The 13,814-nt window shown below is 52.8% G+C and overlaps 1 protein-coding gene across 1 annotated transcript; it reads left to right on the top strand.

The window, feature by feature from the left end:
* Nucleotides 1-3,979: 3,979 nt before the first annotated feature.
* Nucleotides 3,980-7,701, top strand: LOC119462388 (uncharacterized). Its single transcript, XM_037723733.1, has 4 exons — nucleotides 3,980-4,206; nucleotides 4,918-5,552; nucleotides 6,744-6,868; nucleotides 7,639-7,701. Exons 1-4 carry the CDS (start codon nucleotides 3,980-3,982, stop codon nucleotides 7,699-7,701), a joined length of 1,050 nt encoding a protein of 349 aa, XP_037579661.1.
* The last annotated feature ends 6,113 nt before the right edge of the window (nucleotides 7,702-13,814 follow it).

Consider the following 13,814-nt stretch of genomic DNA (forward strand, 5'->3'; position numbering starts at 1 on the left):
CCCAACGACCGCCGCTTCTCGTCGGCGCCCGGCACCGCGGCTTCCGCCGCGGCCCCGGCGTACAAACGCGAGCAGTATCCGCTTGTTTACACCACCACAGTTCACCGAGATCAAAATCCGTTACGCCTACCACCACTACTGCAAGGATTTCCACCACTAGAACAAACGCTACAATAGTAAAGCGCGGCCGGCGTGCCCCACACATTGGCCAACGTGCCCTAAGCGATTCGCTCCCTACGCACGTTGGAGCTGCGCTCGGCAAGGTCGGTGTGCCCGGTCCCGCAGATAAGAGCCACGCTCAGTAACTAGCAGCCGCCGCGCGGCCGTGCAGACCAGTGTCTCAAAAATCCCTAAGCGATTATGTCACTAGGCACCTAGGAGCTCCACGATTGCCATGACAACACGTGTTAAGCGGAAGTCACGTGACCCACAGTGCCACGCCCCCGCTGTACCTACTAGCAATTGTAAAGTCGCTGCCGGGTGCGGGTCCAGGAAACGCCCACCTGGGCCGGTCGTGTCAAGGCACAGCAGACGACACCGGCTCCAAAGGTAACGCAGGTAGCATTGCCGGAACATAAAGTAGATCCCCGAGTTTCTCAACTCATGCAAGAGAACGCTAGACTCAAAGCAGAAATGCAGGAGATGAGGGCCGACTTTGAGTCGCTCCGTAATTCTTACCCCTCGCAAGCCGAGAAGCAACAGGAGCCCCTATCAAGGGAGCCACAGGCGCGCTCTAGTAAACGTAGGGCCACGCCCTCAGAGGGAGACGCTGACTATATGGAAACCGAGTCCAATACCAAAGGCTTAGAAAGCATGCAACGGGCAATCCAGCTGCTCACTGAAAGCGTGACTGCCCTCTTTAAAAGGATGGCTTCCCTGGAAAGTGGATAGGCCGCGTTAGCTACGGCTAGACAGCCTTCGAGAGAGCCCAGTCGGGCACCTTTACCCGCAATTGCCGCCCCCGTCAACAAAGCGGTGGAATGGCCAATCCAAGGCAATCACCATGGCGGTCAATTCCAATAAGCTGGTTGTGTGGCAGTGGAACTGCGCCAGTTTCCAACGGCGCAAAGCTCCGCTGCAGCAATTCGTTTCGGCACAGGCGGTCAAACCGCACGTGCCGAAACAAGAAACTGTTACAAGAAACTCTCGATGACACGCCCACCTTCTCGGAATACCGGGTCGTATCGATACGGGAGGAGGGAAAGTGGAGTTTAGCTACCTTGGTCGCACGGAAGTGCGCCTTTCAAGTACACAAATTACCACTTGGCAAAACCAGGGTGGAGATCATTATGGTCGAAATTATCCCTAACAATTGGCTTAAGAGCAGTGTCTTCCTTTTAAGAATATACAGCTCGCCGTGGGATCAACGGCAGGCATTCGCCACAGGCGGTCAAACCGCACGTGCCGAAACAAGAAACTGTTACAAGAAACTCTCGATGACACGCCCACCTTCTCGGAATACCGGGTCGTATCGATACGGGAGGAGGGAAAGTGTAGTTTAGCTACCTTGGTCGCACGGAAGTGCGCCTTTCAAGTACACAAAAAACCACTTGGCAAAACCAGGGTGGAGATCATTATGGTCGAAATTATCCCTAACAATTGGCTTAAGAGCAGTGTCTTCCTTTTAAAAATATACAGCTCGCCGTGGGATCAACGGCAGGCATTCGCCACGATCATGACAAAGGCGGTGGACCTGACCAAGGGGGCCGCCATAGTGATAGCGGGTGACTTCAATGCACCCCACGATGCCTGGGGATACCCCCGCAACTCCACCAAGGGCAATCTCCTTGTCCAGGCAGTTTCTTACTGCTCACTGGAATTGATTACGGATCCTCAATACCACACGCGAATCGGCACGTCGGTAGTCCGAGACACCACTCCGGACCTGGCGTTCATCAAGAACGCCCCCGGAGCAGGATGGAAAAATTTGCAAGAGAATCTGGGTAGCGACCACTTCATTGTGGCGATTACCCTAACAATTATCACAGCTCCTACCAGGGAATTTAATGGACTGGGATGCCTTCCGGAAATTGCGGGAGGCGGACCAGACCGACTACGATAATCTCGATCGTCTGTCCACAAGACTACAGAAGAACGTACAAGCTGCGACCAAGGTGGTTAAGACCGACCTTGAAGTAGATCAGATGGACGCGCTCCTTGCGCACCTCTTGGAAGCCAAAAACTCTATCCTGACCCGCTGGAGAACGCACAGACTCCGCTGCCGACTTCGCAAGAAAATTGCAGAGTTCAATCGTGCAATAGAAACTCATTCCATCGAACTGCCAAACAACAATAGAACGAAGTGTGTTCCTCGGTTGATGGGCGGATGAGAGCGGGGAGAAAATGGAACCTCCTCAAACACTTACTCGACGATTTTCAAAGCAAAAGCAATCAAAGACTAGCCATTGATCGCATATTGCACAATCAAAAGGCGGCGGGCGTATTTGAGCACGCCCTCCTGTAAGAGTTGGCCAAAAGTATCTCCCGCTGGGCCCCTCCGGTGACGTGGATTATCCCCGTTACCGGGGGTGGGGGGGGGGGGGGGCGCAGTGGGGGAGCTCGACGCCTCCTTCACAGAATCCGAAATCTGGGAGGTGCTCGAAATGCTCAACGGTCGCTCGGCACCGGGCCCGGATGAAATCTCCAATAAGCTCCTCCGCAACTTGGACGGACACTCAGTAGCGTTGCTCACCGAGGAAGTCAGTAAAATCTGGGAAACGGGCCTCGTCCCCGACTCCTGGAAGACAGCCTCAGCGGTGCTCATCCTGAAACCAGGCAAACCTCTTGCGCCGGAGAACATGCGGCCCATCTCGCTCACGTCCTGCGTGGGCAAGGTGGCCGAACATGCCATTCACAACCGTATATCTAAGCACATAGAAACTAATGAGTTATTCTCTCACAACATGGTCGGCTTTCGGCCGGCACTCTCCACACAGGACGTCAAGCTACTTATAGAATCGTTCGTTAGGACAGCATTGTAGGTGCCAAGAATAATTTAAATGCATGAAGTCCGTAGCTTTTTTTTACTGAGAGTCTTTTAAGCATGGAATGATTTTAGCTCGCGTTGTCGGTGACATTCAAGTGACCTTGAGCCAAAAGCCAGAGCCGTTATCCGAGCACTCAAACAAGAACATCCGCACATCGTTGCAAGAACAAAACGAGATCACCCGGGCAACCAGTTAAAACTTACAAAAATACGGTCCCCAAACCTTTGTACAGACCGCATTACATACGCTAGATACTTCCCAAACAAGTTACAAAAAATATTACTTCCGATTTCGTCCTCTGTCGCCGATGTTCGGGTCCCATCGGGTGAGGTCCCAAATGATCTCCCCCTGACCACTCCAACTCCCGCGGCACTGCAGCCCACGGAGACCTTCGAGCTAGTCACGGTGGAGCTCCCCGTGACCTCCGATGAGGAGGACATGGACGAGTGAACCTCCCGAAAGCGTGGCCGAGACAGCGAGGACGAGGAGGAGGTTCCCAAGCAGTCGAAGGGCCTCGTTGTCCTTCCCGACTCAAACCGAAAGCCTTTGACTCCTCCATCCGGCTCTGCTGCTGGCGAACAAGCTCCAGATGCAGCGACGGCGGCGACCAGCGCAGTGGGGCCTGCAGCTACCACCACTACTGCAGAAAAGACCGCATCAACTGCTGTTCCTAGGAGGCCGGCTACTACCCCCACCGGAGTTACTGTTTCCCAGGAGACGGCAGAACCTCGCCTTGAGCCTCACCGAAAGGTGCCGCAACATACTGCAGCTGACTTCCTGAAAAGGAATCAGCGGCCAGCCACAAACGTGGCAACGAAAAAGCAGAAGAAAAACAAAACAGCAAAGGCCAAGCGCTCCCCTCCGGCTGGCGCACCCCTTGCTGGTTCCAGCTCCTTCCAGGACGCCTCACCGTCTATCCCAGCACCCCCCCCCCCCCCCCCCCCCCACAGCAGACTGATCACAGACAGCCGACGCCTGAGTACATGACCAGCATGACCAGCCGGGCGAGGGCCCACGAGCCTGCTGGCAGCACCCATGAGGTTCCCGATGACTTCATCCTGGTGATGTCGCGCGCCGCCCGTCGTCGCACCAGAGCCACCGTGGCCCTGGCCTCAGATCCTGCCGTGGCAGGAACGGTCTTGTTCCGGCCCTCCGAGAAGGGCGGCTCCTTCGCGAAGGAATCGCGCCTTGCACTCGCCAGTCGACAGTGCGACTCAGGGCGAGAATCACGCGCCTCAATAAGGAAATCGAGTCCCACACGTCCCAAATCGCCAGACAGCAATGTGAGGAAGCATGCGCAGAAACTGACGGACGCATGCGTAGGGCAAGCAAATAGAACCTGCTTAAAAATCTCCTTAACAGCGATTAGCAATCCAGGAGCACTCTCAACCTCGCGTCGGATAGACTAGTAAAGAAACAATTCTCGATAGGACTCACAGAGAAGGAGGTGACCAAAAACCTAGCATACACATGCCCACAGTTCGGTCCGCCGGGGCGAGGTAATCACTTACGAAGGCCATCGGGTGCCAGATCTGGACGATCCATTTGAGACGTCTGAAATCAGACACGTCCTCTGCAACCTTAACGGCAGATCGGCGCCGGGGCCGGACGGAGTGACGAATAAGCTCCTCAGGAACCTGGATGACAGGGGCATCGAAACGCTCACAGACGAGATCAACCGGGTATGGAATTCCGGCCAAGTCCCAGAAGAATGGCACACCGCCAAAGTAGTACTCATCCCTAAGCCGGGTAAGCCCCGCACATCGACAATTTGAGGACCATCTCTCTTACGTCCTGCATCGCCAAGGACGCGGAACAAGCTCTCCACAACGAATCGTTGCACACATTAAGAGCAGGGAACTCTTTAGGCACAACCTATAGTCGGCTTCATACAGTCCCTGTCAACACAGGATGCTATGTTTCTTCTCAGGAGGGCTACTTTTGATAAGACCTGCGACGTAAGGGGAATCCTCGTGCTGGACCGCTTCAAAGCTTTTGACAGGGTCAAACACAGGCACATACTGCGAGAAATTTCTGCCCTTAACCTGGGACGGAACTTTAACGACTTCACAACATCCTTCCTGGCGAATCGCAAGGCGCACATCAGGTTAGGAACGGTTTCGGGAGGTCCTTACGAGCTGGGAAACCGCGGCACACCGCAGGGCTCGGTCCTCTCCCCGCTACTGTTCAACATAGCCACGCACAGGCTTTTCGCTCGCCTCGCCGAGATCCCGAACGTGGGACACGCCATTTACGCGGATGATATTTCGATCTGGGTGCCGGGAAGATCAATGGCCACGATTGAACACTCACTACAGAACGTGCTAGAAACCATCGAGGGGTTCCTCTCCGGCACGGGACTAGATCTTTCCCAGTCCAAATCGGAACTCTTGCTGTACAGACAATCTAGGCACGGAGTAAGAAATCTCGAGCCTCTGGAAAGTCTCCCGATAGTTACCAAAGCCAAAAACGTGCAACCAATGCCGAGGGTAGACTCGGTCAAAATTCTAGGTCTGCTCATCGACGCCAAGGGTTGCAACGCGACGGCTCTCAATAAGCTCTCTGGTCAGGCTGGAAACGTCATCAGAATGATCACCCGCATCTCCAACCGAAGAAGCGGGCTAAAGGAGGATAATCTTCTCAAAACTTCCCAGGTCTTCTTCCTAAGCCACATTACCTTTTATAACCCCCTACCTCAATTGGAGCAGGGCGGAGAACGCCATCTTAGACACGCTTATAAGAACGGGCCTCAAACGTGTGCTGGGACTTCCCCAGTCCACGAGCACGGAACGACTGCTGAAGCTAGGGCTCCATAACACGATTGACGAAATTATAGAAGCCCATCGATGGCGCAGGTTTATAGAGTATCATCCAGCAGGGCAGGAGTCAGAATACTAGACGAGGCGGGCATTCGGCCCAGGCACGACCCGGAGGATAAATTCTGTCTACCTAAAAACGTTAGTTCCCTAATCAAGGTAGAGGCGACTCCCTGCAACATTCACCCAGTACACAACGAGGGTAGGAGACTCGCCAGAGCTCGGGCAATCCTCAAACAGATCACTCGACAGGAACTTCACGCTCTATTCGTAGACGCCGCTATACATGACAGCGAAGACGCGTTCGCCATATCGGTAGTGGACGCGAAAGGCAATCTTTTTAATTCGGCCTCTCTGCGCACCTATCCTGCTCACGAGGCGGAGGAGGCGGCTATCACCCTGTCTGTACACAGCGCACATTCTCCCCTCTTCGTCCTCTCGGACTCGCGTACGGCCGTTGGGTCCTTTTCGACGGCGCGCGTATCGCTACAGGCGAATAGGATTGCGATCAATACGCTCACTAATTTCCGGAAAATTGGCACGTAATCTTATTTCCAGATTTCATGGTTCCCGGCCCACCTGGGGGACTCGGTCCAACCGCACGGCTGCAATCCCAACGAACGGGCTCACCGGCTGGCGCGCGATTTCACGACCCGCGCAGCCGACAACGGCCATCCTCGTAACGAGGCTTGCATCCAGAAAGACCCGTTGTGCACCTTTTAAGAAATAATCTCTCACTACACCTTGGAAAGGATGTGGTTCTCTTCTCCCCACCCAAAACTAAACAAACCATAATCTAGCACGCTCAGAATGCTACAAACTCGCACGTCGTACCCCACTCCGCGGTCTCTTAGCAGGATAGACCCAGACTTCCCGCAGTCCTGCGCCAAATGCGGCGCCGATTCATGCTATTTCGACCACATGCTCTGGCTGTGCCCAGCCCTAGAAAACTCTACACTTGCCACCAAGGAATGGTGGGATGAATTCCTCAGAAGCGACAAGCACCACATCCAGCTCCAGGCAGCCCAGAGGGCCCGCGACATCGCAACGGAACTTCGCCTCCCGGTGCCATCGTGGGCGGAGCCACCGACTCGACCTGAGGGAGCCTTCTGCTCCCCCGGGCCACAGTTTCTCAGGACCAAATAAAGTTCTTGTCACCGTCACTCGCTCGCCAAGGTCGGCCATGGCCATGGCGGCAGGGAGACGACGCAGTGACGACGATGGAATGACGAAGAAGGAATGACGTCAATAAAACGATGAAGGCGGTATGATGATCACGGCACGACGACAGTGCGATGAAGATGAGAGTGGGATCACGAAGCTGGAATCACGGGGATAGAATAACCTCGGTGGCATCGTGACCAGGAGCACGTTCAATCGACCAAAAAAGTTTACGGGCCAAGGGAGCTGACAAAAAACTGAATATCTCAGCAGCCTCAAAACGCAGCCTGGTACTCGTATTTCCAGCCTCTACTGGTATGTGCGAACAACATTGTGATGTACGGTTTTACTGGCTACGTTTAAAGGCTGCTCGGATATTTAGCGTTTTCCGAGATCCCGTGGTCCGTAAATGTTTTTGGTCGATAGTACATATAGTGGTCCAAGTGAGTAGACAAAACATGGGTCATTGGGTCGGAGTAATTATTATTAGTTATGTAATCGTATACACACAGCAAAAAGGGAAATAAAAACGGGATAGCAATTCTCCTGAAAAATACACCCCACCAACCCACTTGAAAAAGGAAGAGAAAATCGAGAAACCGAAGAGGAAGGAGGTAAAAGAAGGAAAAAGGGGGAGGAAGGCACACCACAACGCATCACGCTTTCACACGCAGAGTACGAGCGTTACAGACGAGTCTAGTCCCGCGGTTGACAAGAACTCCATCATAGCTTTGTGAGCTTCATATTCAGGGGAAGCGTGATCACCTCTCGGAAACAAATCATTAAGCGCAGTTCGAACAAGATTAAGTTGTTGGAATTTGTTCAGCAACACATCGCGACAACTGTTGAATGTTGGACATTCTAACACCAAGTGCACAAGCGTAGCTCTTCATAGCTCTGGCAAATCGTCAGGAGGTCGTTGACCGTCTGAGGATTCTTCGCCAAGAGCATTTGGAAGGCGTCATCTTCTATGCCTTTCAAGATGTTCTTGATCTTGTCATCTTCGGTCATATCTGGGTTGATACGCCGGCAAACATCAACTACATCTTAAATGTAGCTGGTAAAGGTTTCGCCCTTTCGTTAGGCACGACAGCGAAGCTGTTGTTAAGCTCGAAGTTTGCGCACAGCAGGGCGACCAAAGACCTCTTGAAGTTTCGTTCGGAAAGCTGTCCAGGTGGTAAACTCAGCCTCATGGTTCCGGAACCAAAGATGGGCGACGCCGGAAAGGTAGAATGGGACGTAACGAAGCTTGTCAGCTTCAGTCCATTTGTTGTGGGCACTCACTCGGTTGTACAGTGACAGCCAGTCCTCTACGTCATAATCGTCAGTGCCATTGAATATGGGAGGATCCCGTTGGCGTGGCGCGCCAGGACAGATGACCGGAGGCGGTGCCTGGGGTGGATTGGGAGGACTAGTCTCCTCAGGCATGGGAGCTGTGACAGAGATCGTCCGGCTTCGGAGTTCCAGTTTTGCAAAAGGCCCAGCACCTTCCAACAAATCTCGCGAAGCACTTTGGAAGTAAGCGTTCGCGACTAGCACGATAGAGCAGCGAGAGGTAACACAGCCGATTGAGCACCGAATCAAGGTTTATCTTTCTCGTCGTCGTTTTCCCTCTCATAGCCACAGTCCCACTGCTCCTTATTTTACAGTACAATATATATGTATATGTACAGTATACGTACGCCAAGCTCCGGCTTCCAGAGAACGCTTCCGGCGTTTTGCCCGAATGATCCCCCGGTGCTTCGCCCACTCATCATCATTTACTTCGTGGATATGCGGTTATTTTGTTTTACTATCGTGTCAGCGGTTTTCTACTCAACGAAAACGATTTTAACAGTGGAGCTGTTTAAGCGACCGTTCAGTCCGTGTATCGCGAACAAAACCTCGCTGAGCGATGACGTCACCTGCGCTGCCTAGCGCCGCTATGCGTCTCGCTCCGCCAAGCTCCACCTACCAGCCTAGACACTGCGTGCAGCCGCATGTTTTTCACGAGTGGTGACGTCACCGAGCCGCACCTGTGCCTCGTCTCGCCAAGCGAAACCGAGCAAAAGGGTTTGAGCGTCCAGAAACGTCCAGATACTTTAATGACCGAGTGTTCGTTGCTCCTTCGGCGGTCGATGATTCCGGGGTGATCTTGCGCAAAACGTGGCCTTGTCTTGAAGCATAACCTGGAAAAATTTGGCCGAACCGAGAGAAAGCTAGGTGGTGTCACCAGCTTCGCTATGTGCCCAGTCTTCGCACCACTAGTGCGAAGCTGTCCCTAATTTTTTGGAAATTCCGCTTAGTAACCTAAGAATGCCTATACACAGTACTGTTCTACTCTCACTTGGAGCATCAGTATTAAAATACAGCCACAAGAACGTTTGCCGAGAGATTATAAATACCTCTGTGACACAAGACTGTCTGATTAATATTTCCCATTTGCTATGAATTATTTATTTCTCCTTAAATGAATTATAAAACTATACAATTAAAAAAGCGGAAAGAGAAATTCAGAGCAATATTATTTAGAATAGAATAGAAAGTTTATTTCTCATTCACGTAGTACAAAGCAGTATAGGGAAGAGGGGACACTAGGCAAAAAGCTGTTCATATTAGTGAAAATTTAACTTTTATTGCGATAGCAATTTTATGGACACTTCAACCGGATTTTTGCCGTCGGCGTCGCCGTCGCCGTGAGGTTCCGTATAGATTCCAAGGGCGATAAAATCGTCGCCGCGCGCCGTATGCGCGAGCAAAAGAGCGCGGGGGACGCGCGCTATCACGGAGGGCGAACTCCCCCGCGCGCTATCACGGAGAGCGAACGCACGCTGGAAAGCAAACGCGACCGTCGCCCGAAAGGCCGTGGGGGTATGGGAGGGAGGGAGGGAGGCGGGGCGGCGCTGTGCTCCGGCACCAAAAGGCCGTTTCACATGGCGCGATTTTCACACAGCGACACAGCGAATTCCGTCGCTCAGCGACCGCCGCGACGTCGCAGGCTCTCCGCGACGGGATTCCAACATGTTGGAATTTCCGTCGCTGAGTCGCAGCGATCGGCGCGATGTGGGCGGAGCAACGTGACGTAACAGCAAGCGCCGTCGAAATAGGCACTTTCCTGTTTTACCGCGTGTTGGAAGTTCAGCGGAGCAATGTCGCGCACCAGTTTCAATGATGTTTTAACAGAGCGTACCCACCAGCGCTTGTGGCTCAGGAGCTTCATCCAGAATTTTTTTCTCCAGCTCGCACAATTCATTTAAAAGGAGAAGCTGCATGCTATCCAGGTCGGGAGCTGACGCCGCCTTCAACATACGGCACGTACCCTCACGATCGTCGCGTCGTCAACGTCTTCATTGCTACAAATTGTGCCAGGCACTTGCACACTTAATAGTAGCTTCTTCTTTTGGAAAGGCAAATACTTCTGCAGGAGAAGAGTTGTGGCTTCCATCGTACCGCAACAACACAACTAGAGTGTACAAAACAAAACCATCCACCACGCCGCACGCTTATGCGGTTTGTGCAGCATTTTCGCTAGCCGCAACTGCGGACTAAGCGATCGCAGTCTCAACGCGTTTAAAGGCTGAAAAATTATGTACTATTCTATTTTCAAAAAAATTGTAATGTAATGTATGTAATGAAAATGTAATATTTCACTAGTTTCCATGTTGTTTTTATTTAACGATGCAGGCATGGATACTTTGTGAGCAGGGAGCAACCTTGGGCGTCGCTGCGACGGAAATCGCGCGGTCAAAGATGCATGTGAAAGCTGCCAGCGAAAATCGCTCTGCGACGTGCGCGACAGAACGATTTTTTTCGCCCCAATCGCGCCATGTGAAACGGCCTAAAGGCGTATCTTGCCACTCAATCTCCCACGCGAAAGCAAGAAACCGGAAGAGGGGGGGGAGGGGGGCAGCTTCTCCTCTGCCAAGAACTTCTCCTTTGCCCGACGGTGCCGGTCGCCCGCACCGTCTCTTATCTCCACACGGCTCTGACCTTTTTATGCGCTGTGCATTCGCCGCTCAGTTTCCGTCGAAGCGATAGAGCGCGCGAACCTGCACTTGCTGCGAGCGTTTTGACAGTCGTTGGCTGTAAAGCCCCTATATTTATAAAAGTAGCGCCATTCTTAGATCTTGCCGCCACCGCGCTCACCCCGGCGCTTCCTGCCCGCCCTCTCTTAACCGCCTCCTGTCGCCCCAGCCTCCTCCGCTCCCCCATTGGCCAATCCGTGTCACGTGGAAGTTCGCGTCGCGCTTTTGTATATTTTTTTCTTTCCAGCGCGCTCCGACTGCCATTCTCGGGCCTGTGCGACGAAAGTGCTGTACGCACAAACGGATCAAACGTGTTAGGGACAAGAACTTCGTTGTGGTGGCATGCTGCTGCGCCTTAAGTTGCCGCAACCGACAAGGCGAGGGCAAAAGGCTTTTTTTGTTTACCATCCGGTGTGCGCAAACGCTTGTTGCACACTTGATATTTGCGCCGTCTCGCATCGTCGCGTTGCTACTTCCAAAACGGCATTATTAAGACCAGTTACTGACTGACGAAGCAAAATCGCGCCTCAAAAACGTCTCCGTAGGGCGCGATCGAAGTTTTCCTCGGATTTCCTCTGGTAGCGCGTTAGCTGTCGTCTGCCAGGGCAGGCCCGACGCAGGCGGCGCCACTGTCGATATCGCGCCTCGATCGCGCTGGTCGCGCCGAGCGCGATAGTGGAACGGAGGAGGAGGGAAGTGGATGGCGCTACTTTTATAAATATAGGGGTTTTAATTGGCTGCGGTCATTCAGTGTGATCTATTCATGTTTGCTTGTGCGCGCTGAAACCACGATTGTTAATTCAGTTAGTAAGCCAATGTGTCCAAGTTTATGCAGCCGATAAAACTACTATCCCCACTCCGAATAGCTCTATACTAATTTGCTTTCGCAATCGATGCTTCGCCTTTCGGGCGAAACTGCGACATTTTTTTCTTTACGTGGACCATTTACTTTAGGTATTTTTTATTATTATGTTATTGCTAGTCTTCTTGTTTATGCAAGGCTGACTACCTTATTACACACTATTTTATTTCATTTATTACCGGTTTCTTTAATATGTTCATTTACCTCTGTTTCCATTTTTTTGTATCATATTGCCACCCGGTTCGTGGCCTATTCGCGAGAGTGGGTTTGTGCCATTACATAAGCAGTCATCATCATCGTCACCGCAGCCAGGGGCTATTGTCTGGTTTGATGGTCCACATATAACAGATAAAATGGGGTTGATAACTACCAGGAATAGGCAAAGCTCGGGTGGCAAAGCTGCTGAAGGTCACTACCGTTGCCAAATGAACAAGTTTATCTTTAATGAACTTGGACTGAGAAAACCATGTTGCCTCAAACTGCCGCATAGAGTAAGGCTACAAAGAAGAAGAAGACGACGGAATGCAAGAATGCATCACTCAGTGGCTAACACAGGTGGCAGAGATGAGCTCACGAAGCTGACCGGTATTCTCCTCACTGGTTGTGACCCCCAGCATCACGGCAGGAGGCATCACGGCAAGCGGCATCACGGCAAGCGGCACCACGTCAGGTCGATCCGGTGGAACAATGACGAGACAAGTCTTGCAGCTGCCTCACAGGGTGCCTCCACCGCCGCCTCAAAGCGTGGCTCGGTCACACTTGCGGCGACCACTACGAACACGTTACCGCAACGAAAGCCGCCGCCCGAACTCGTCCAAGGGCCTCGCGGCGCAGCCACGCAGCAGGACGCACTTGTCGCCGGGGCAGAGGGACAAGTCGCCGAGGCGATGGTTGCGATGCCGGCTGGGTTAGCAGCGCAGAAGACGTCACCTTCGCCTTTTCGAGGTATCATCAACCGAATTGACGGCTTTCTTGTAGGTCGCCAAGAAGGACAAACTGACACTGCGGTGGGAAATCCAGCCCAGCTACATCCAGGCCGTGCTCAAGTCGTCCCTCCACCTGCTGGTAATGTAGAACCGCTGTACGTCAAAGGAAACGCACAGTACGACGTTGCCGGCCGAGTTCCGCTGCAGGCGTGGGATGTGGCTGCGGCGCCGATTGGAGTGGACAACATTGCCGCTGCGTCAAACCCTCCAGTTCACGACACAATCGAGCCGACGGCGATGGTGCTCCTGTTTCTGGCCTTGGGAACGCTGACTCTGCTCATCTTCGTCACGATCGCCTTCACCGAAGTGCGCTCGCTGGACACGGAACCAAGTACCGAAGCAGCAGACATGCTGACTGACTTTAATATGCACCCGGCAGATGAACACGTGACCGCGCACATAACGAGAGACACCGAGACGACCGCTGTTCACGTGACCAAAGACCAGTACCAGATGCGCCGCTTTGGCGTAGACATTCCAGAGGCCGCGCATGGCGACGATCTCCTAAAGCCACTAAAGTCATAAAGTCATCTGACTGTACGCTCTCCCATAGCTTGTCACTATGCGTCTTCTCTTCCGCATGGACTTTTGTGAGACGACGGGCGTTGGCGGCTGGCGCTCATGTTCATCAGTGCGTAAGAAGTGATCGATCTTCAATGGAACACTGTCGCCTCAAATACGAGACGCGCACTTCAGAGAAGTCTTATAAGCGCGCTCGAACTAACACGTCGGATAGTAGACGGCGAATCAGATTGACTGAGTACGCCGGTGAGGTCGCGTCGCAGTGCTCACGCTCTTATATGTTGACCGCGTTCTTCGCGTAAGGACTTATGGAGGCCACTTACGCTGGGCAATAGGAGCATGTTGGATCAATATGAACGTACTAAACAATACGACGACGAGCATGAGGCGCCATGCATGTTCAAATACAGTAAAAAAAATCGCAGGATCTCTTATGTAATCTCTAAGACGACTTGAAGGTGAAAACCAAGTGCCGA

The sequence above is a fragment of the Dermacentor silvarum genome, chromosome 8, assembly GCF_013339745.2.
Source record: "Dermacentor silvarum isolate Dsil-2018 chromosome 8, BIME_Dsil_1.4, whole genome shotgun sequence".
In the NCBI taxonomy this organism is placed as follows: Eukaryota; Metazoa; Arthropoda; class Arachnida; order Ixodida; family Ixodidae; genus Dermacentor; species Dermacentor silvarum.